General features: G+C 33.9%; 2 protein-coding genes across 3 annotated transcripts; one reads left to right on the forward strand and one right to left on the reverse strand.

The window, feature by feature from the left end:
* Nucleotides 1–1,342: 1,342 nt before the first annotated feature.
* On the reverse strand, nucleotides 1,343–8,165 carry LOC105113947 (uncharacterized). Of its 2 annotated transcripts, XM_011010319.1 has the most exons (3): nucleotides 8,029–8,165; nucleotides 3,780–3,840; nucleotides 1,343–3,272 (listed from the first exon to the last, which is right to left on the reverse strand). In XM_011010319.1, exon 3 carries the CDS (start codon nucleotides 3,260–3,262, stop codon nucleotides 1,379–1,381), a length of 1,884 nt encoding a protein of 627 aa, XP_011008621.1. In that variant the 5' UTR covers nucleotides 3,263–3,272; nucleotides 3,780–3,840; nucleotides 8,029–8,165; the 3' UTR covers nucleotides 1,343–1,378. The 2 variants fall into 2 exon arrangements, with proteins under 2 accessions (XP_011008621.1, XP_011008620.1); XM_011010318.1 differs by lacking the exon at nucleotides 8,029–8,165 and having other exon boundaries at nucleotides 3,780–3,981.
* Nucleotides 8,166–22,561: 14,396 nt separating this feature from the next.
* Nucleotides 22,562–24,033, forward strand: LOC105113967 (F-box protein CPR30-like). The gene is made up of 2 exons (XM_011010338.1): nucleotides 22,562–23,551; nucleotides 23,603–24,033. Exons 1-2 carry the CDS (start codon nucleotides 22,573–22,575, stop codon nucleotides 24,031–24,033), a joined length of 1,410 nt encoding a protein of 469 aa, XP_011008640.1. The 5' UTR covers nucleotides 22,562–22,572.
* Nucleotides 24,034–25,708: the final 1,675 nt, after the last annotated feature.

The following is a 25,708-nucleotide window of genomic DNA, read 5'->3' on the forward strand; positions in this document are numbered from 1 at the left end:
AATTTAAATTATTGCCTAAATAACCCTTAGCCTAATCATCCAGCTATATCCCTGGCTAACTCCTAATCAATTAAACAGCATAGTAGGCTCGTGGTAAACCCATGATGCATGAACAGTACACCAAATTTTTCATTCACACCATCTTTCACAGCAATTCACATGAATCACGTAGAATAAAGTAAAATCTCAATTAAACAATAAACAAATGAAAGCAATAATAAAGTACAAAAGAAAAGATCTTACAATAAGAGAAAAGTATCGAATTGACGTAGAATTCTTCTACACAACAGAAATCATGCTTTAAGATATTAAATATAAAATCATTCTTGATCCTCTTACAAAGTAAAGTAAGATTATAAAGAATTCGTTTTATAAGCTCAGTAATGCTTACGAATAGTTTTATATTATAATCTAAGTTCTCTAACACGTTCAAGTGCAACAGCTATTTCTACTATAAATATTTCAACTATATGTATCATACTTTCAAATATATTATAACATCTAAGCAAGAGAGGGGGGGGGGGGGGGGCTTTCGAACTTAAGTAGAGAGAGCTAGAGAAATGAAGCAATGAGCGGCTGACACATGCAAATCATACCTTTACAGCCAAAACGTACCTGAAGATTAGTGAAAGAGGTGTTCCGGCGGGCTAATTTACTGGTTGTGCAACCAAGTTGATTTTGTGTATTTTTTAGTTCTGGTTCCGCAAAAATCTGCTTCATGTATATTAAAGATGCTGCAAATATGAATTTGTACAAATACTTTACTTCTTATCATCAATATGAAAGGATATTACGTACACCTGCTCTCATCACGATCATTACTACAAAATAAAAGGACCACTGGAATAAATTGCTTTCGAATGTCACAAGCTAAATCTTTATCATGAGCACAAATCACTTCCTATCCTCTCAAGAAAATAATTCATGTAAAATGTGTACAGGAAATCAACAAGCTTGTAAAACTTTATCCCTTTATCTCTTAACCCTAAATCAAGGAGAAAAGCTCCATCTAATGCTACAAGAAATAAAAGTTCATGAGTACGTTTAGGAAAACTTCGAGCTTATTGACGATTTTAACGATCTTCTTCTGTTTTTTCAATTTGTCTTAAGAGAAAGGATATCTTTGAACTAAAGTGTTATCATATAAATAATATATGAACATGGATTTCATCTTAAGAGAAAGGATATCTTTGAACTAACTGATAAGGATAAAAGCTCATGTTAATTATTGTGTGTGGTCCCGCATCATGTGATGATGGGACCACCATATTTATTGAGAAGAGAGGTAGCTGACCCTGTAAAAATCTTATTATCAAAATAAACAAATGAAATAAAAGAAGAAGGAATAATGACATATGCTAAAGTACCAGGTAATTAATTACTTGTAGATACACTGCTCATTTATGCCAAGATGAGACATAAGAACGGCCACAAAAGTAAGTAGCTCTCCTCCTTGACTAAGTGCTTTTGCGTGCTCTTTCCATCCACAATGAATCGCAGCAAAAGTTAGCATCTCCACCCACACTTGAGATATCATTTCCCATTTTGTTTCATCTGACCAACCATCCTCTGTCTCCAGCAAGTCCAATGCACTGGCGAGGTTGCGACCATCAGATAGCACTGACCCTTCGGTTTTTCCCTCTTCAACTTGAAAAGTGGCTTCTACGCTGGTTGACATGTACTTTGCTTCACCCATCTCTTTAGGTAGCATAAACGGCATATCACTCCGAAGATACAACATGTAACTAGCTAAAGATCTGCTTACTTTAACAAGAGGAGATTCAGTATGGCCTACGTGACAAAACCAAGTGGCAATGTGCCATAATAGGAAGCTTTCATGAAAGTCTATATCAACCACAGACCAACCAAATTTTTGAGAGCATCCGTTATTTCTGAGTGCATGATCACCTCTCTCTGTCAATATCATCCTTTGATCATCTTGGCGACTGTATCTTGAACGCATATTTAAGAGACGTTTGAAGATCAGTTCCTTTAAATAACAATCCACATCCTCTTTCCATCTCCGAAAGTTGTGACCCTTGCTGATAAGATTTCCCATTGGTACACTTTGCTCAACATGCTTATGTATGGCATGTTGGTTCATAGATTCTTTCCACCTTTTTTTATGAATGAGAGACGACAGCCACCGAGAAGAATAAATAAATTGACAAATAGACTCCGCCAATGGCTCCCTTTTCTTGCTAAGCCAAAACATAGTCCAATCAGAGAGAAGCATCCAAATGACTGAGAAAATATCAAGAACAATAGCTCCTCCTAGCAACAAGTATGATATAGTGATATCAATTTCAGAATAGGCTTTGGAGTTTCTGGCCATTATCCAGAATGCAAGTAGTGCAGAGACAGAGAGTAGAAAGTTGATGGAGCGGAGAAAGAGGCGAGGCCGCCAGCCAACCCCAGTCATCGCCTTGGTGAAAAGGACATCAAACATGAAACCCAACTCCACTCCTATCAACTCGAATGCTTTGGCAGCACACTTCCCCTTCAAAATAATATAGCTGCTCATATGAGTTGGATATGTAACTAGGTAATCTCCATATAGTAACTTCAAAGTTCGGAATAAGAAATGAGCTTCATGGAGATATTTTGCCTCCGGTCTTATGCGATCAAATCCCAAAACTTTATCGCACCTTGTTGCATCCATGTTATCGAAGTCATCGCGTGGAATTTTGTTATCTAATTGATCTCGTAGAAGCTTCCTTTCTTCGTTAGCGGAGTCTCTAAACTTGTTGGAGCTTGCTAACCAAAGAACCAAAACCCTCTCCCCATATTTCATGATTCCAGCAATAAAGATAGGAATGGCTAAATATCTGAGCGGATCCATGCTCCACCATGACCTCAATGATGCATAAAAGGACATCGAAAGTTGCGTTAATAGCTGAAGCACATGCCTCGACCACAGTTCGTTGTCCTCTACTGCATAGGCAGTAAAGGTGTAAGGACCACCAAGGTGGACAAGGAGCATCGATGCCCAAAATGCCGGGGTGATGCTTTCATTTTTAGTGGTACAATTCGATCCCCCTTGATTACGAGTAATTGTACCTAATGAAAGAGTTGCCAACGGGTCAGCTGACGTATATGCTAGCCAAACCAGCGTCCCAAGCCAGATTCCGGCTGTATACTTTCGTCGACTGCCAGTGATGGTGAGGAAAATTTGCAGCCAGAGACTTAGCAAAATCATTGAGCGAAGCTGCCAGTCGTTCCACAATGCGACAACACGTCCAGGTAAACTATACACATCCATGTTTGCTCCCCTTCATCATACACCAGAAATGAACTTTACTTAAAGATTCACTAATCAATTAAACAAAATACCAGCTAATAATCACGTGCATAATCGATATATATATGTATATAGTGAGAGAGAAAGGACTGAGAATTGATTTGAGTGAGAAATGTCTAAGAATTGTTCTGCATAATCGAAATAATGCTGTAGTTTAAAGTATTATATGTAAAACAATTCTGATAATATATTGAGAGAGAAAGGACTAAGAATTGTTCTGCATAATCGAAATCATGCTTTAGTTTAAAGTATTATATGTAAAACAATTCATGGGACCTTACAGGAATTATTTCATAAATTAGGTGGATGACGCTTAAGAATAATTTTATATTACATTCCCTAGCACATGCAGGACCAATTAATTTCTACCATCAATGGACTTTCAAATATAATACTGCATAAGAAAGAAAACAACTTTCAAATTTAAGTTCCTTGGAGAGAAATGAAGAAACGAAAGGGAGACGCATGCAACACATACCTTAATTTACAGCCAAAATGTATCTGAATGCAAAGAGCAGTTCAGGTGGGATTTTGTGTATCTAGTCCCTCGTGCCACAAAGCGCTCGCTCTCTGCACAAGCTAATTTATTGTTGCGCTACCAACTTGAATGGTAATTGGTCACTGCACTTTAATTATTATCGTGAAATCAAAGGTTATTCTCAGGAAAGAATAAAACACTTTGCTCTGTGCACACTCTAAAACGTTAAGATACTTTTTAACTACTCTGTATATAAGAATCATCATTAAAAATTAAAAAGAGAAATGGAATATAAGGCTTTCAGTTTGTGATTCTCATGAGAACAAATCCCTTCCTGTCCTGTCAAGCAACAACGTCATCTAAAATTTATAGCTGAGGTAACCAAAAGAATGACTGGAGATGAGCAAGCTTGGAGCGTGACGTTATTCCTCTTCTATTTCTTTATTTTTTTAATAAAGAAGAAAGCTTCCTGGCAAATGGGGTCAGCCCAAAAGTAAAAGCAGAAAATAAAAGCATTTTAATTAAGGGTTCCCAAGTTGCTTTTCCTGTTACTCTTTTGGTTTAGACTCTTCTGGTTACCTTCTTACCTCAGCTATAAATTTTAGATAACGTTGTTGCTTGACAGCAGAGGATGGATATATAGTTATATTAAATTAAATTAAAATTAAAAAAGGAAAAAGAAAAAAGAAGAAGCTAATTGTGCTCTTAATTAAAAACAATGAAACATGTGATAGCTTTTACTGTTCAATTTCAATTTCTCATGACTTCTAGCGAGTTGTTGCCCAAACCTACAAACAAAACTGATTTTTTTCCATTCTTTTTATTTCATGACTGTATCAATTAACATCAGGTCACGGATGGAACGTCGAGGACCGGTCAGGTTTTTAAACTATATTTTTTCCATGGGATACATGATAGTTATTAATTAACGTGTGATAAGGATGTAGTTGTTGGGGTCTACATCGACAAAACCACCATGGTGGTGATGAACCTTGATGGTGAAAGTGTTTCAAGATGATAATGGCAACCCACAGTAGCAAAGTGACATGAAAGATGTTCATGTTTGGCAATGGCTCTGGAACAAAGGCAGTGCTTTATTTTTGGCAGTGTATAGTAGTCCTCAACTGGAAAAGTGATCTGGTTTAGTTGATGCTTTAACTGAGGGTATTGATAATTTAGTTTGCATGATTGTTTAGCCACGAGGTTTCTGTGTTTTCCAAGAATTAGACCTCTTTAATATTATTGTCAATGAGGGAGAGGTATTATTAGCTTTGTAAAAATATTGATGACTTGATCTTGAGTCTTCAAATACTTTACTTTTAACTTTCTTACTTGCATGTAATTTTTTAGATAATGAAATTTGATGTCAACATGCTCACTTCTATCAGGAAATATTGAATTCCTTGCTAATGCAATGCCTAGTGAATTGTCTGTATAAATTTTAGTAAGTTTTTTTTTTGGCATTCACAATTCTTTCAAGAATCTTCTTAGTCATATGGAACGACAATCATATAATACAGTACTTGCTGGCGTGAGCTGTCAAAGTAGAGAAATTAGAGAAAGAATAGAACTCTGTTACGTAAAGGAAATCTCATATATTAAGGGAAACCTTTATTTTCGTAATAAAGATTGTTTTGAATAGAAAAACTAAAATCTTTCTTCGTAGAAAAGCTGAAGATATTCTATTATGTAGATTAAGCAGAATAGAGAAAAGAATAAAAAGAATAGACTTCTAAACTTCTAAAGTTAACATGGTATTAGAATGATGGGTTCTTAGGACCTTTGTTCAACCCATCTTAAGACCAGAAAAACCACTCAAACAGTCTAGATTCCATGGCAAAATCAACAAAATTGATGGAACACCTCAACCCCCAGATCGAATCAATCCTTACTAACCTGATGACCAAGATGATAGAAGTTCTTTCTAGATCACAGAACTCTCAACACCTACCACCTTCGACTACTGCAATTGGCATCAAATTGAATGACTCAAATTTTGCCTTATGGTCCCAAGTTGTAGAGATGTATATTTTTGGCAAAGACAAGTTGGGATATATTAATGGAGACCTTCCTCGGCCTCCAAAAACCGACCTAACATTCAGAAGATGGCAAACTAAAAATGTCATCGTCAAAAGATGATTGATTAATTCAATGGACCCTTCCTTAATTGCTAATTTTATTCGCTTTCCAACTATAAAACAAGTATGGGATTCTATTGCTACAACATATTTTGATGGGACAAATACGTCTCAGGTTTATGACCTTCATCATCGTGTGACTCTGATGAAACAAGCTGGCGGATCCATTGAAAAATACTATAATAAACTTCAAAGCTTGTGGTGAGAAATAGATTTTTGGTGTCCTAAACCAATGGATTGTGCTGTGGATATTAAAAAATATAATTTAATCTTGCAAGAAGATCGAGTGTATAACTTTTTTAATAGATTGGATGACCGACTAGATAAGACCAGGAGCAATGTACTTCAGCTAAAACCATTCCTTACAGTGGAGCAGGCTTATGCCCACTTCAAACGGGAAGAAATAAGGCAGACAGGCTGAGAGTGCTCTTGGAATGGTTATGAATTACAAATGACTAAAGGATGGTGTGAAATTAGAAGAAAAGCACTTTCATTTACTGGGTTAATGTTAAATGTTCGACATATTTAACATTGGGATTTGCTTTTAGTTGCGGTGTTGGTCTCCCTCCCAACACCTACCACCTGTTGATTCTTCGATTACTCCAATCGGCATCAAATTGAATGACTCAAATTTTGTCTTATGGTCCCAAGTTGTAGAGATATATATCTCGGCAAAGACAAGCTGGGATATATTAATGGAGACCTTCCTCAGCTTCTAGAAATCAACCTAACATTCAGAAGATGGAAAATTGAGAATGTCATTGTTAAAGGATGGCTGATTAATTCAATGGACCCTTCCTTAGTTGCTAATTTTATTCAATTCCCAACTATAAAACAAGTGTGGGATTCTACTGCTACAACATATTTTGATGGGACAAATACGTCTTAAGTTTATGACCTCCGTCATCGTGTGACTCGGATGAAACAAGCTAGCGGATCCATTGAAAAATACAATAATAATCTTCAAAGCTTATGGTGAGAAATAGATTTTTGGTGTCCTAAACCAATGGATTGTGCTGTGGATATTAAGAAAGAATTTAATTTTGCAGAAAGATCGAGTGTAAAACTTTCTTAACTTTTTAATAGATTGGATGACCGGCTAGACAAGACCAGGAGCGATGTACTTCAGCTAAAACCATTCCTTATAGTGGAGCAGGCTTATGTCGACTTCAAACGGGAAGAAATAAGGCAGACAGGCTGAGAGTGCTCTTGGAATGGTTATGAATTACAAATGACTCAAGGATGGTGTGAAATTAGAAGAAAAGCACTTTCATTTACTGGGTTAATGTTAAATGTTCAACATATTTAACATTGGGATTTGCTTTTAGTTGCGGTGTTGGTCTCGATGGAAGTGTAATGGGTCCAGAAATTATTCTTAACTTGTACTCTTGTGCCTTGAAAGTCCGAGGCGTTCCTGTTGCCTACATAGACAGAGAAATCCCATCGCATGCCATCAATAAAATTGCGAGCGGGTGTTGTTTACTAGCATGAGGTATGGGAAAGGACACATGAACAGATTGCAAAGTGATTGTGGCTTATCTCCCTGTATCCAAATCTGTGCAGACAGCAAGTCATTTCGTAGATTGTTGTTGCAGAGCAGCTCCATTTGGAAGAGTTTTTCTGTTTCAGTTCTCACACAGCTCATTGCCTCATTGGGGTTTTGCTGACGAATTTATAACATCAGACAAAACAAACTGCGTTGCTTGCCTTCCTCCTGAATTGCAAAACAGAAACGTGTTTGGACCCTGTGCTTAGCTCTGAATTCTAGAACACAAGTGTTTACCGTAGACACAAGATAAGAAGAAATAAGTTTTAAGAAATCATGATGAGCCATTGGTTATATATGATTTTATTTAGGGTTCTAGGATCCGAGGATGATCTCATCAGCATAATGATCCATGTGCGTTCTTTCTTCTTCTTTTTCTCTCTTGATTTTTAGCATGGAATAAAGCACATTAACGGTAATTTATGATTATCTTTTTTAAATATACAGGGTTTGGCGGAACTAATCCGGGATCCATATCCAGTAATCAAACGATTATATTTATTTATTCATTTATTTTTATCAAATTCCACACTATCTCTTAGATACATCAAAATATTTTGTGTATCTAGTCCCTCGTGCCACAAACCGCTCGCTCTCTGCACAAGCTAATTTATTGTTGCGCTACCAACTTGAATGGTAATTGGTCACTGCACTTTAATTATTATCGTGAAATCAAAGGTTATTCTCAGGAAAGAATAAAACACTTTGCTCTGGGCACACTCTAAAACGTTAAGATACTTTTTAACTACTCTGTATATAAGAATCATCATTAAAAATTAAAAAGAGAGATGGAATATAAGGGTTTCAGTTTGTGATTCTCATGAGCACAAATCCCTTCCTGTCCTGTCAAGCAACAACGTCATCTAAAATTTATAGCTGAGGTAACCAAAAGAATGACTGGAGATGAGCAAGCTTGGAGCGTAACGCTATTCCTCTTCTATTTCTTTATTTTTTTTAATAAAGAAGAAAGCTTCCTGGCAAATGGGGTCAGCCCAAAAGTAAAAGCAGAAAATAAAAGCATTTTAATTAAGGGTTCCCAAGTTGCTTTTCCTGTTACTCTTTTGGTTTAGACTCTTCTGGTTACCTTCTTACCTCAGCTATAAATTTTAGATAACGTTGTTGCTTGACAGCAGAGGATGGATATATAGTTATATTAAATTAAATTAAAATTAAAAAAGGAAAAAGAAAAAAGAAGAAGCTAATTGTGCTCTTAATTAAAAACAATGAAACATGTGATAGCTTTTACTGTTCAATTTCAATTTCTCATGACTTCTAGCGAGTTGTTGCCCAAACCTACAAACAAAACTGATTTTTTTCCATTCTTTTTATTTCATGACTGTATCAATTAACATCAGGTCACGGATGGAACGTCGAGGACCGGTCAGGTTTTTAAACTATATTTTTTTTCCATGGGATACATTATATTGATTAATTAACGTGTAATAAGGGTGTAATTGTTGGGTTCTTAGAGAATAATATGTTTTGGAACCTTATCTAATAGTTTAAGTTTTTAGATAAGATGGTTATTTGACATGAAATCAGAGCCTTGATAATCTAATGGTCTTGAATTCGAATATCATCATCCCTATTTATTTAATATGAATATTATCATCCCCATTTATTTAATAAAAAAATTAAGCACAAGGTAATGTGGGTGTGTGCAAGTTTTAAGCCTAAAGGCTTTTACTTGAGGGAGTGTATTAGATAATAATATAAATCATATCCTGAAAACTCTCACCTAACAACATAAATTTTTAAGTAAGATGGTTATTTGACATGGTTCTCCATCAACAAAACCACCATGGTGGTGATGAACCTTGATGATGAAAGTGTTTCAAGATGATAATGACAACACACAGTAGCGAAGTTACATGAAAGATGTTCACGTTTGGAAATGGCTCTAGAACAAACGCAGTGCGTTATTTTTGGCAGTGTATAGTAGTCCTAGACTGGAAAAGTGATTAATACTTAAAAGTGCATTTATATCATTTTTTTTTAAAAAAAAGAAGAAGCTAATTGTGCTCTTAATTAAAAACAATGAAACATGTGATAGCTTTTACTGTTCAATTTCAATTTCTCATGACTTCTAGCGAGTTGTTGCCCAAACCTACAAACAAAACTGATTTTTTTCCATTCTTTTTATTTCATGACTGTATCAATTAACATCAGGTCACGGATGGAACGTCGAGGACCGGTCAGGTTTTTAAACTATATTTTTTCCATGGGATACATGATAGTTATTAATTAACGTGTGATAAGGATGTAGTTGTTGGGGTCTACATCGACAAAACCACCATGGTGGTGATGAACGGGTTGTTAGAGAATAATATAAATCATGTTCTGAAATCTCATCTAACAGCTTAAATTTTTAGGTGAGATGGTTATTTGATATGGAATTAAAGTCTTGATGATCAAATGGTCTTAAGTTCAAATCTCACCATTCTTATTTATTTGATAAAAAATTAAGTATAAGTTAATATGGATCTGTGCAAGTTTTAAGTTCAAAAGCTTTTACTTGAGGAAGTGTGTTAGAGAATAATATAAATCATATCCTGAAACCATTTCTACCAACAAAACCACCATGGTGGTGATGAACCTTGATGGTGAAAGTGTTTCAAGATGATAATGGCAACCCACAGTAGCAAAGTGACATGAAAGATGTTCATGTTTGGCAATGGCTCTGGAACAAAGGCAGTGCTTTAGTTTTGGCAGTGTATAGTAGTCCTAGACTGGAAAAGTGATCTGGTTTAGTTGATGCTTTAACTGAGGGTATTGATAATTTATTTTCCATGATGGTTTAGCCACGAGGTTTTTGTTTTTTCCAAGAATTAGACCTCTTTAATATTATTGTCAATGAGTGTGTTGTCATTTTATATGTTGTGATAGTACATGACTCTGCTTCTTCTTCATGCTATCATTGGTGTTCATCATTTGTCGCTGTAGTTTTTCTTGCTCGAGTTAGAGAGGGGCTGCCGGATTAGTGTGTGTGTGTTGCGGCTTTCCTTAATCAGTTTTTTTTCTTTTATTTTCTTGCTTGCTTCCTCATTATTTCTGTTTCGTTGCCCCAATATTTTTCTCTTTGGTCTTGCTTAATCTTGCTTAATCTATGTCTTTGTGGTCTGTTATTTTTATGAAAGATTGATGACTTTGCTTTTTTTTCTTTTTCTTTTTTCAGTTTATTAGATCTTTAACGGCTTCCATTTTTCCTTTTGAGTTGTTGGTTAGGTTTCTTTGTTTAAGTTATCTCTTTTGAGCTTATTATGTTGGAAATAAATCAAGTGTGGTATAAAATCAATACAGCAAATGCAATATCAAAAACTCAATAACAAAACTAAAGAATAAAAATATGAATGAGAGGAAGGTTAACTTTATTGAACTGCTTCTCTCTTTAATTTCACTCTCTTTCTTGATTAATAATACATCATATTACAATCTTATTTACAGGTTTATAGGTATAAAGTCTTAGACTATAAAAAATTAAATTTACAATAGAAAAAACTAATCTGAATAAGAAACATATTATGCCGACTTAACTATTTGACGAATTCATTTAATTTAATTAGTCAATTGGCTTCTCTATTCTTTATAAAAACTAAAATCTGGTTTACTTTCAACATTCTCTCTTAAACTTGATTTTCTTATAACTCTCAGTATATCTTTTATTTTGAAAAACTGTCTCTTATTTTGAAAACACATCATATTTGAGTAGGTTTGTTAAAATATTCACGACTTGGTCTTGAATCTTTAGATACTTGACTTTAACTTTCTTACTTGCAATGCAATCTTTTAGATAATGAAATTTTATGCCAATATGCATACTTTTATCATGAAATATTGGATTCCTTGCTAATGCAATGCCTAGTGAGTTGTCTATATAAATTTTAGTAAGCTTCTTTTTTGGCATTCGCAATTCTTTCAATAATCTTCTTAGTCATATCTCCTTAGTCATATGGAATGACAAATATATAATACAGTAGTTGTTGGTGTGAGCTGTCAAAGTAAAGAAATTAGAGAAAGAATAGGACTCTGTTACGTAAAGGACTTTTCTTGCTTGTTTCCTCATGATTTCTGTTGCGTTGCCCTAGTATTTTTCTCTTTGGTCTTTCTTGATCTATGTCTTTGTGGTCTGTTATTTTTATGAAAGATTGATGACTTTGCTTTTTTTCTTTTTCTTTTTTCAGTTTATTAGATCTTTAACGGCTTCCATTTTTCCTTTTGAGATGTTGGTTAGGTTTCTTTATTTAAGTTATCTCTTTGGGCATATTATGTTGGAAATAAATCAAGTGTGGTATAAAATCAATACAGCAAATGCAATATCAAAAACTCAATAACAAAGCTAAAGAATAAAAATATGAATGAGAGGAAGGTTAACTTTATTGAACTGCTTCTCTCTTTAATTTCACTCTCTTTCTTGATTAATAATATATCATATTACAATCTTATTTATAGGTTTATAAGTATAAAGTCATAGACTATAAAAGAATTAAATTTACAATAGGAAAAACTTAGCTGAATAAGAAACGTATTATGCCGACTTAACTATTTGACGAATTCATTTAATTTAATTAGTCAATTGGCTTCTCTATTCTTTATAAAAACTAAAATCTGGTTTACTTTCAACATCCTCTTTTAAACTTGATTTTCTTATAACTCTCAATATGTCTCTTATTTTGAAAACACATCATATTTGAGTAGGTTTGTTAAAATATTCACGACTTGGTCTTGAATCTTTAGATACTTGACTTTAACTTTCTTACTTGCAATGCAATCTTTTAGATAATGAAATTTTATGCCAATATGCATACTTTTATCATGAAATATTGGATTCCTTGCTAATGCAATGCCTAGTGAGTTGTCTATATAAATTTTAGTAAGCTTCTTTTTTGGCATTCGCAATTCTTTCAATAATCTTCTTAGTCATATCTCCTTAGTCATATGGAATGACAAATATATAATACAGTAGTTGTTGGTGTGAGCTGTCAAAGTAAAGAAATTAGAGAAAGAATAGGACTCTGTTACGTAAAGGAAATCTCATATGTTAAGGGAAACCTTTATTTTTGCAATAGAGATTGTATTGAATAGGAAAACTAAAATCCTTCTCTGTATAAAAGCTGAAGATACTCTATTATGTAGGTTAAGCAAAATAGAGAAAAGAATAAAAAGAACAGACTTCCAAACTTCTAAAGTTAACATGGTATTAGAACGATGGGTTCCTAGGACCTTTGTTCAACCCATCTTATGACTAGAAAAAACACTCAAATAGTCTAGACTCCATGGCAAAATCAACAAAATTGATGGAACACCTAAACCTCTAAACCGAATCAATCCTTACTAGCCTGACGACCAAGATGACAGAAGTTCTTTCTAGATCATAAACCTCCCAACACCTAGCACCTGCTGATTTTTTGACTACTCCAATCGGCATTAAATTGAATGACTCAAATTTTGCCTTGTGGTTCCAAGCTATAGAGATGTATATCTTTGGCAAAAACAAGCTGGGATATATTAATAGAGACATTCCTTAGCCTCCAGAAACCGACCTAACATTTAGAAGATGGTAAATTGAGAATGCCATCATCAAAGGATGGCTAATTAATTCAATAGAACCTTCCTTAGTTGTTAATTTTATTCGCTTCCCAACTGTATAACAAGTGTGGGATTTTGCTGCTACAACATATTTTGATGGGACAAATACGTCTCAGGTTTATGACCTCCATCATCGTGTGACTCTGATGAAACAAGCTGGCGGATCCATTGAAAAGTACTATAATAACCTTCAAAGCTTATGGCGAGAAATAGATTTTTGGCGTCCTAACCCAATGGATTGTGATATGGACATTTAGAATTACAATTTAATCTTACCGGAAGATCAAGTGTGTACCTTTCTTAATGGATTGGATGATCGGCTAGACAAGACCATGAGCGATGTACTTCAGCTAAAACCATTCCTTATAGTGGAGCAAGCTTATGCCCACTTCAGACGGGAAGAAATAAGGCAGACAGTAATGACTTTAGAGGCTGAGAGTGCTCCTAAAATGGTTATGAATTACAAATGACTCAAGGCAGGTCGTTATCACACTCCGATAAAGACAGGTTTTCTCTCCCTGAACAATGACAGACCAAATCCATCTGAAAAAATATCAGCTCCATCAAATGGAATGAAGTGCACTCACTATAGCAACACCAAACATACCCGTGAAACCCGCTTTAAGTTACATAGATACCTAGATTGATGGCATGAACTCCAAGACAAGGAAGAAATGAGACACTCCTAATGGCAGTGACACGACTAAAAGATTGATGTCTTCTCCCAAGTGCAGGAGTGTCGAAGTCTTACTAGCCCGATGACCAAGATGATAGAATTTCTTTCTAGATTACAGAACTCTCAACACCTACCACCTGTTGATTCTTCGACCACTCCAATTGGCATCAAATTGAATGACTCAAATTTTGCCTTATGGTCCCAAGTTGTAGAGATGTATATATTTGGCAAAAACAAGCTGGGATATATTAAGGAGACCTTCCTCAGCCTTCAGAAACCGACCTAACATTCAGAAGATGGCAAACTGAGAATGCCATCATCAAAGGATGGCTGATTAATTTAATAGACCCTTCCTTAATTGCTAATTTTATTCGCTTCCCAACTGTAAAACAAGTGTCAGATTCTGCTGCTACAACATATTTTGATGGGACAAATACGTCTCAGGTTTATGACCTTCATCATCGTGTGACTCTGATGAAACAAGCTGGCGGATCCATTGAAAAGTACTATAATAACCTTCAAGGCTTATGGTGTGAAATAGATTTTTGGCATCCTAACCCGATGGATTGTGATATGGACATTCAGAAATACAATTTAATCTTACCGGAAGATCGAGTGTATACCTTTCTTAATGGATTGGATGATAGGCTAGACAAGACCATGAGCGATGTACTTCAGCTAAAACCATTCCTTATAGTGGAGCAAGCTTATACCTACTTCAGACGGGAAGAAATAAGGCAGACAGTAATGACTTCAAAGGCTGAGAGTGCTCCTAAAATGGTTATGAATTACAAATGACTTAAGGCAAGTCGCTATCACACTCCAATAAAGACAAGTTTTCTCTCCCTGAACAATGACAAACCAAATCCATCTGAAAAAATATCAGCTCCATTAAATGGAATGAAGTGCACTCACTATAGCAACACCAAACATACCCGTGAAACCCGCTTTAAGTTACATAGATACCTAGATTGATGGCATGAACTCCAAGACAAGGAAGAAATGAGACACTCCTAATGGCAGCATAGGGAGAGCTGTTATAGCCACCAGGGAACCTTCATTATCCATGCAGAAACCACACATAATTCAGGTAACAACAGTAATGTTCTCTACAGCTCCACTAACAATGTTGATGACAACTGGATTCTTAACTCTAGGGCTATAAATCGTATAAAATTTGACTCCAATGATTTTTCCCATACTACTATGCCAAGACGAAGTCATGTTACTACTGCTAATGGGGTTCCTTGTCTGATTATAAGGACCGAAACTGTGACTCTATCTCTTTCTTTATCATTATCTCAAACTTTACTTGTTCCATCCCTTTCCCACAAACTCATTTCTGTAAGCCAAGTTACTAATGATCTCATTTATGTGGTAGTGATATACTCTACATTTTGTCTTCTTCAGGATATTCTCGCCAAAGAGATAACTGGGTGTGGTACTAAGAGGGAGGATTATACTATATCGATGACCTTAGTTCAGGCATAGCAAACCTTATGGATCATGCGGTTAGCAAGAAAGAACAATAGATTTGGTTATGGCATCATCGCTTAGGACATTCTTTAATTAGTTATTTGAAGCACTTATTTCCAGATTTATTTTTCAATGGAATGTATTCAAACTTTATGTGTAATACTTGCATTCTAGCCAAGAGTCATAGGGTTTCATATCCTGTGAGCATGAATAAAAGTACAATTTCATTTGCATTGATACACTCTAATGTGTGGGGACCTTCCTCTATTACTATTGCTTCTAGACATCGTTGGTTTGTGATTTTTATCTATAATTGCACTCAAATGACATGGTTGTACTTACTAAAACACAAGGATGAAGTAATTAGTGTGTTCAAATCCTTCCATATCATGGTTTAGACTCAATTTTCTATGAAGATTCAGGTCCTTTATTTTGACAACAGAGAGGAATATATTAATCAGCAGTTTCAAGCATACTTTCAGAATTATGGTCTTCTCCGTGAGACCTCATGTGCTCAAACCTCACAATAAAATGGTCTTGCTGAAAGAAAGAATTAACATATCTTAGAAACTGCACGTGCTTTATTAATTGGGGCATATGTACCTAATCGTTAATGGATTGATGTCGTCATTATAATCATGCACTTGCTAAGTCGTAAGCCTACTAAGGTACTAACATTTCAGACTCCTTTAAAGGTTATATCTGACCATGTTCCATTGCCTACTATGTTATTGTTCCCTTCTTGTATTTTCAGTTGCATTGCATTCGTACACCTCCATAAGAATCAGAGATCTAAGTTAGATCCCTATACAATCTGATGCTTGTTTTTAGGGTATAGAGTACATAAGAAAAGATATTGTTGCCTTGATCCCACCACAAAACATACCTACACTACCATGGATGTCATGTTTTTAGAATTTATTACGTAAAGAAAATCCCATATGTTAAGGGAAACCTTTATTTCCATAATAGAGATCATATTGAATAGGAAAACTAAAATCATTCTCTGTATAAAAGCTAAAGGTACTCTATTATGTAGATTAAGCAGAATAGAGAAAAGAATAAAAAGAATAGACTTACAGACTTTTAAAGTTAATAGTTATATATTTAACTTCACATGTTGACAAAGTGACTATAGATTGCTTCTTTAAACTCCACGTGAATGGTATAACTCCTATGTAGAAAACAAAACTTATAGAGTTATTTCTATCATCTATATCTCTAGCTCAATCACTATTAATATAACCCACAAGTTTAAAGCTATTAGAATAACTATAGAATAAGCTAAAATCAGCAATACCTTTGATATATCAAATAATTTGCTTCAAAGTTTTGAAGTGTGTCATAATAAATATCTCTCTAAACATACTTATTAGTCTCACTGCAAAAAAAAATATTCAGATGAGTGCATGTTAAATACCTCAAACTCCCAATTAGGCTTTTGGATGTTGTAGAGTTTATCATCTCCCCTTCATTATTCTTTAATATTTGTATTCCATACTCAACTAAAGTATTCACTTTTACACAATTCTTCATCTTGAACTTTTTCATAACCTCCTTTGGAAAAACATTCTAATTCATAAGGATTCTATATTTTCCTTTTGATGTTAATCTCTCAATAGTAGGACATAGTTAGTTGTCATTGAACTCAATCATGCATTTGATCATGTACTCAATTGGTTGTTGAATGTCAGTAAGGAACTTAATTGATAGATTATAATGAAAATGATATGAGACACCACAACTTAATGAACCATTAACAAATAACATTTTTTAAAATTGGTTCAAATATTTGGATGTTGAATGTTCTTGATCTAGGCCATTAAACTCGATTAATCTATTGGAATGAGTAAACCAAAAGAAGTTAACAAGGAACCTGCTCAGTATTGTAATATGATGGCTTATACACTTCCGGTGATTGATAATGGAATCCCCTACACCTACAAAGAAGTAATACAGAGTGTAGAAAGTGCAAAATGAAAAGAGGCAATTGATGAAGAGATGAAATCTCTCCTCAAGAATCAATCAATATATCATCCACATATAAGAGCAAATAGATGAAAGAACCATCAAGAAGTTTGCAAAAAATTGTCAACTTTTTTCCAACCACCATGACTTTTTTGTTGTAGTAGTTAGTTGTTGGTTGGTATTTATTAGGTTGCACATGGGTTACTGCCAAGGCTCTTATTTTCTTCTATAAATGGAGATAGAGACGAGACAATGATATAGATAGAAAGAAAAGGGGTGTAGTGAGTGCAGGTGCAACTGTGAGAGTAAGAAAGTACAGATTTGAGAGAAACACCGAGTATAAGAGTAAAACATTGAGTTTTGTGGGATTGTATTAGATTAAGTTGAGTATTTGTATCATTCTTCCAATAATATACAATTTACTACTTTTGTGGACGTACCTAGTTTTGGAAAACAATGTAAATCTACTTGTTTGTGTTTTATTTGTATTTGCTTTCAATCCAGTATGCACAACAATTTGATCTTTTGTTTTTTTCTTCTTTTTCTTAGTTATTTTTTTATAATCTTTTTTTTTATTCGGTCACCATTTACTTAATGGTATATATTGCTTTATATATAAATTCTGCTCAATTACTATGAAAAATAAATAAATAAATTCAGCTTAAACTAAATAGTGCGCATGTTTATCCTTAAAAGTTATTAAATGTTGCTTAAAAATCAAATTATTTTTGGAGTTGTTTAAATTCGTGACTGATTTATGAAATAAACTTGAAAATTTAAAGCTCCATTGCGAACAATAAAAAACTGACTTGAGTTCACTCAATCCAATTACTCGGACCCCAGAGGAGGTCATATCTAAGCAAATATCACTTTTACTCTTATGAATTTCTACTCTTTTCTACATCAATTGAAGATATCAACGTCTCCAAAGATTACCTGCTGTGAAGCGCAGGTATTAAATCTAGTAAGGAACACTAAAAGGCATGGTTCATATATAGTCAATATAGCCAGAGGCGGAACCAAGGGGTGGCAAACAGGGCCAGGCCTGCAAAATATTCCTATAAAATATTTTAGATATTTTTTATTTAGTATTTAAATATAATAAGTAATAGGTTATCTAATAATAAATTAGTGAGAGTAAGAAAGTACAGATTTGAGAGAAACACCGAGTATAAGAGTAAAACATTGAGTTTTGTGGGATTGTATTAGATTAAGTTGAGTATTTGTATCATTCTTCCAATAATATACAATTTACTACTTTTGTGGACGTACCTAGTTTTGGAAAACAATGTAAATCTACTTGTTTGTGTTTTATTTGTATTTGCTTTCAATCCAGTATGCACAACAATTTGATCTTTTGTTTTTTTCTTCTTTTTCTTAGTTATTTTTTTATAATCTTTTTTTTTATTCGGTCACCATTTACTTAATGGTATATATTGCTTTATATATAAATTCTGCTCAATTACTATGAAAAATAAATAAATAAATTCAGCTTAAACTAAATAGTGCGCATGTTTATCCTTAAAAGTTATTAAATGTTGCTTAAAAATCAAATTATTTTTGGAGTTGTTTAAATTCGTGACTGATTTATGAAATAAACTTGAAAATTTAAAGCTCCATTGCGAACAATAAAAAACTGACTTGAGTTCACTCAATCCAATTACTCGGACCCCAGAGGAGGTCATATCTAAGCAAATATCACTTTTACTCTTATGAATTTCTACTCTTTTCTACATCAATTGAAGATATCAACGTCTCCAAAGATTACCTGCTGTGAAGCGCAGGTATTAAATCTAGTAAGGAACACTAAAAGGCATGGTTCATATATAGTCAATATAGCCAGAGGCGGAACCAAGGGGTGGCAAACAGGGCCAGGCCTGCAAAATATTCCTATAAAATATTTTAGATATTTTTTATTTAGTATTTAAATATAATAAGTAATAGGTTATCTAATAATAAATTATTATTTCATTAATTAATTATTTTTGAATATAAAATTATCTCTTCATCCAAGTTGTAAAAACAAAAATATAACCTAAATAAAAATATAACGTGTTAAATTTAATTATTTATTACTATTTTTTTATCCTTTTTTTTTTAGAATTCTAACCAAAAAATATAATAATACAAAGCAATGTAGAAAAATTAAAATAAAGCTGTCAATTAATTTATTATTCATTAAAATAAGGTAATTAGTGATCCAAATTTAATTTTTTTTATGTTTGTTAAGAATTTCATGAGGTTTATATGTATATAATTCTGCTATTTTTTTCTAACTCTACTAGTTTTACCATTTTTTGATTTTTTATTATAGTGAATGTCATTTTTTCTAATAAATTGAATATATTTTATAGATTTGTTTTGATTAAATTTGGATTTTTTCCTAATTTATTTTTAACAAAATCATTAAAATTATCAATTTTTTCTCACATATCTAATAAATTTATCTAATAAATTTTTCATGATATTTCTAGTCAAATTAAATTCTTTAAAAAATACCTACCCCCGTTTTAATTCAATTTAAATTTTTTTTGGAACTAATAATTTTATTTTTTTATGTTTGATTTTCTTTTATATATTAATTTTTTAATATATAATTTTACTTTTATATATTAACATGTAAAAATTTATACCTGTTATATTACTTTTGGCCCTCCCTGTTAGGTAATCCCATCTCCGTCCCTGAATATAGCAATGATAGTGTAATGATTTTTTTGTAATAAAATCAAATAATTTTTTCTGGTTCATATATAGTCAATATAGCAAAATATATATATATATATATATATATATATATATAGCAATGATAGTGTACTGTTTTTTTGTAATAAAATCAAATAATTTTTTAAGATAATATAGTTTTTTATGATACATTAATCATTATTAAATAGATTAGAAATAAGTTAGTTATTTTATTTTTTACAATTAAATAACTTTATTAATTGTCCTTCAAAACAAAACAAAAAAAATATTAAACAACTATAAGATCACTAGTCATATATATTTGAACAGCATTATGTATATATATTTTTTGTTTCGTTTTTTTCAATAATATATATATATATATATATTAAATTTTCATTTTTAAAATTATAAATTAACTAAATTCTGTATCAACTGATTATTTAAAATGTTTTTCACTAATTTAAGCACAAAAAAACGAGGTAGCCTATTTCAAACCCGACTTGCTTTTTAGGCATTGTTCATAATTGGAAATCAAATAAAAAAAGAAATTAAATCCCAGTGCTACGAAAAATAAATCCAGCATGGGAAAACTTGTTTCTATTATCGGTAACTGTTTTCCAGGCCATAAACTCCTCCATTCTATTCACCCCTGGTTTTGCAAGGGAATCGACCATGAAATTTGCTTCTTGAAGGGTATGACAGAAGAAAACATTACCCAAAACAGAAGAAAACCGAGAGGCTTTAATGGATAAATCATGGAATTTTCAAAATCTAGAACTAGGTTTAGTCATCCAATTTACCATGGAAGCTAGGTCGGATTCCACTGAAAGATCTTTCATTAAAATCATCCCTTGTAGAACACAATTCAATAACATTTATAACTGCTCGCAGCTCAGCTTCCTTGGAGTTTTTAGACACCTCTTACAACTCCCAAATGATCTCTTAATACCGGTACCAATTCTTATCGCCACAAACTTCTCAAATCCGACTTGGATATGCGCCAAATTAACAATGGCGCCGTTCTTTAATAAAGACAAATATGATTTTGTCAAAACCCACATGAACGAATCAGTCAAAACCAACACAAACAAAACCCTTTTCATCCAAGAAGAAGGGAGGAGATGGTGGTTATCTTTATTGAGTTGATTTTGACACTGTTTTTCCCTGTGCCCCAGTAACCCTACAAGACCAACCAGACCTAAGTACTGATATTTAATTTTTTTACCTATTCATATAAAAGCTCAATCCAATCCGTAAGTACTCAGTTATTATTTCTAGCTTGCACCAAATCAGACCTAAGTACTCCTGGGCCACTATCCAGCCCAGGTTACGTGGAAAGAGAGATGAACAAAGCGTCGCTCATGGGATGACACGTCATTCAAAGTCGTCTTCTTCACTATGTCATCGGAATTTGGCTTTCACATGGATTTCACAACATGCCGACAGGCATATTAGACCTCATAAATGTAAATCTAACTTCAAAATCTATTTTGAAGTATCCAATTCAAAGCTTGTAAGTCGGCAACCAGAGGGATTTTTCCAGCTGAAATTGTACTGGAAGATAAAGAAACAACCCTGAAAGGAGGAGGCGAAGAGAAGTCTAGAAATGAGAGATAACATTCCATGCGACAGAATCACTCCTAAAGTCAGCAACTCAGCAAAGGTTCCAGAGTTGAGTCCGGAGTTTGAAGTGAAGCTATACAAATAGTCAAAATGTCTTAAACATTCAATCAATTAAATAATAAAATAACAAACACCTTTCAGAACTTTCCGAACCTATCAATCTTTCTTTCCTTGAGTTTTCCCTCTTTTTTCAAACAATAATTTTGCGTTATTTGATAAACATCACCATATTTGTTGTTGCTCAAAGTATTTGATGCCTTTAATCCATTTACAATAATTATTAGTATTGGATTGTTGGCATAGTCTAATTGTCCATAATTACAATAATTTTGCAATGATTTACAACACATTCCCACTGGAAAATTGGTACATAATACCTTTGAATTGCCATTATCATGTAAGTTGATCCAGTGGGATTAATCAAGAATCTCTTTGCTCGAAATGTGATATTTTGCATCTCTCCGGCTATAGGAGATGCTGAATGCTGATTGATTAACAGACGTCGTGAAGGTTTGGAGTTGGGCATCTCTTTCAAGATCGTGAGTCGTACAAGATTTTTTTATCAGATTACATCAAGTCATTATTAATTTCTTCTTCTTTTCTTCAATTTGAATCGAATCAAGTCTCCAATTCAAATGGGTCTCGGGTCAATCTTTCTGTCTAGGCTTTATAACTATGACTTAAACTATATAAATCTATTAATACTAATTATTTTTTCATTGTAATATGAAAATTAATTAAACAATCTTTTAATCAGTGTTTACCATCTTTAATCCAACTAAAAAAACATTTCAAAAATTCCTTCTTTCCTAGTTAAATCTTCCCTCCATATAACCTTCCTTTCTTTTTTATGTTTTATTTTTGAAAAAAAGGAAGGAAAAAAAGTTTAAAAAAAAAAACATAAACTTTAGGCAAGGACTAAGTTATAAATGAAATTTAAAGTATAGAGTTTTCAAAACCACAAGGACTAGCTAATTAGTTGTGTTCAACTACAGGGACTAAGTCACTAACTCTTCTTTCTTCGGGGTCAAGTTAGCTTCTCTCGTTATTGGGTACAAGCCTGGCACGTCCCATGCAGAAAGGTCATGTACTCTTATGAACTTGCTCTGTCTTCTATCAAAAATACCATTAGCGGCAAGAATTCCAGGTGAGCTTTTGCGTTTTGCCATTTTTTCAGTCAGACCTTTCATCAAACTCCTTGTGTCACTTACTATTACCATTAAAGAATTCTCAAAATCAAACCCCAATCAAATGTCCAGCCATATCCCATTTGATATCATAACTAGAATCCTCTCCAATCTTGACATCAAGACTCTCCTATGCTTCAGGAGCGTGTCAAAAGAATGGCGTTCTTTAATAGACAGCAATGGTTTTATCAGCACCCATATGAGTCTGTCAATCAAAACCAACACTAACAACACCCTTCTTATTCTTGGAGAAGGAGGCCTTAATCCCATAAACTTCGACGATCTTTCTCCTGGTGACCTATTAAACTTGCAAGACCAACCATTTATTTCAATATTTGGATGGCAAGATGTTCGTTTAATGGGTTCTTGTAATGGTTTGGTGTGTTTAAGCAATGATGATGGTGACGTTGTTATACTTAATCAATCAACGCGAGAAAATAAAGGGATACTGTCTCTTGTTCGACATAGATTTGAACTTTCTGTTAGTTCGGCACCAGATGAGCATTGGGTTTGGGGAAGCGGATATGGGTTTGGTTACGATGCAGTTTCTAATGACTATAAGGTTGTGAGTATCGCCAAGTTTCTTGGAATAGGTTTTACTAGTTTCAAAGAATCAGAAATGACAATTTATAGTGCAAAGAAAGATTTGTGTTGGGTTATTAAGATCCCTTATGCTATGCTGTTTACGAATGATAAAATGGGTGTTTACGTTCATGGATCATTGCATTGGATTGCTAAGGGGTTTGGTAGTTGGAGGGATAGAATTGTTGGCTTTGATCTTGGATTGGATGAGTTTAGAGAGGTGCCACAACCTGATTATGGGGGTAATATTGTGATTGACATTGATCTTGGTGTGTTGGGCAGTTTTTTGTGTGTGTTTGCTAAATAAATGGTTCGGGTACTGTAATGGTAGAATTCAAAAATAGAAGAGAGGAGAATTAGAGATTGGAGTGCTGACGTTTGGATTATGAAAGAATATGGGGTTAAGGAGTCTTGGAGTAAGGTGTTCTCTATTTCGAGAAATGTGTTGTTTTATGATTCAGTAAGGCCGTTGAGTTACTCTAGGAAAGGTAGGGAAGTTTTGTTAGAATTGGATGAGAGAAGACTTGTTTGGTATGGCATGGAAACTAGAAGGGTTGTGGATGTTGTGATTCAAGGAAGGAAGAAGGAGCGTTTGGAAGCAATTTTATGTTTGAATTCCCTTGTTCCTCCTGATGGTAATGACAGAGTTGTTAACAGTCAGCAGCCGACGAAAGAGAAAAAGAAGAACGAAGAAGAGGTATTGCTTGATCTTGTTTTTCTTGGAGTCTTGGGATTGATGATTGAATTGCTAAATGTTTGCATTTTTCAGTTGAACTTTAGTATCTGAGGTTACTAAAATAACTGGTGATGTAATTACTAATGAATATATTGTATCATGGATAATCCAATTATTAGCATTTTCATTAGAGATTTGAGCCTACCCTGTTGTGGCTTTGTACTTTTCAGGGATGACTTCCTTTCATCAGGATTTAAGCTCAAACTGTAGGCAAAACCAAGTGAATGTGAAGCTTTGAAGCTGGGAAGCAACAAGGGTTACAGAACATTTTCAGTCAGTGTTTCATTTTCATGTTTTTGTTTTCCCCGGCCGGGGTATGGTGGGGGCAATATGAATACAGTAGTCCTGCCTTCTGTCTTTTGAGATCTCCATCACCTTATCATGCTTGAACATATTAAAAAACCTTAGCTATAATTCTTTCCAAAATGTAAAGACTAACTAGTTCAAAAACATATTATTATGTGTTACTTGATATTACTAATACTGAGTGTGTGGTGCGAAATATTATTGCGATGTTAGACTGGTTCTGATGTACTTTTCTGTGCATCCCTCACGTTTACATATCTGGATTGGATGATGGATTGCAAATGTTATACTAATGAACAACATCGTGCGAGCATTGATAGCACTGATTTTTCTGCAGAAATCTTGAATTCACCTGACTAAGATGCTGTTCAATCTTTGTTATTTCGAGTTATATGAAACATCACCAGACTCGGCAGTCTGACTCGTTAGATTTTCAGCTATTCAATTTTTATCTAAATTTTTTTCTTTATTGCTTAACATGCATATCTGGATATCCCTGTAGAACACACAAGAAACTTATTTTCAGGATCTAGGATTAGTTGCTAGAGGTTCAACTACTTGCATTGTAGAATTTAGGATTGATTACTTTGATTACACATATATGAACAGACATTTGGAAGGAAAGATTTCAATTACTATCGTTCAGTTTCTGTAACTTTCCATGAGGTTCTGCTATCATTGCTTAACACAGCATGTAGCTAGCTGACAGCTTGCTCTGAATCTGGTATACATTGCAATAGCTAAGGTTCATGTACAACAAAACTATTCAAGTCCTAGTGTGCTTCTTGAATTCTTAGACGTTGTTTGGTGTCTCTAATTACCTGATAGGCACTGTCCCCCTTCTGTTCACTTTCGAGTCTAATTACTTGATTCATTCTCTTATTATGGGCTTACAGAATTGAAAACCTGAGAAATGAGCAGATAACACAATATGCTGTTCAAGATAACTCTATTTTGTCAATTTATCTAAATATCTCGACCCTGAAACCTACCTTGTTCTGGTCTTTATTTTCATGTTAATGGACCAAAGTTATTGCCTGATCCGTCCTCAACCTAGATCAAGGCTTTAATCATGTGAGATGAATCAATTAAAACAATATCATTTATTAAAAAACAAAATGATTGTAACCCTCAACTAAATCAATCCCCACCTAGTTTTTTTAAACCTAGCCCAGCTCAAGTCTGACATCAACATGGCCTGGCAGGCCAGCTCTAATAACAATGGTCTGGACTTTCACAGGCATTCAGTTCTTAATTTTAACTCGTCAACTTCAAATTAGACTGCCCATTATCCAGTAGCAGATGTTTGTCCCATGATGCTCTTATGATCTCCATTGTGTTGATCAAAATCAAGATTCTGGGGGGGTATCCAAAGCTGGATAAATTTTATGGTGATGAGAACAAATAAGTAGCCACATGA

The sequence above is a fragment of the Populus euphratica genome, unplaced genomic scaffold (genome assembly GCF_000495115.2).
Source record: "Populus euphratica unplaced genomic scaffold, PopEup_1.0 scaffold478.1, whole genome shotgun sequence".
In the NCBI taxonomy this organism is placed as follows: Eukaryota; Viridiplantae; Streptophyta; class Magnoliopsida; order Malpighiales; family Salicaceae; genus Populus; species Populus euphratica.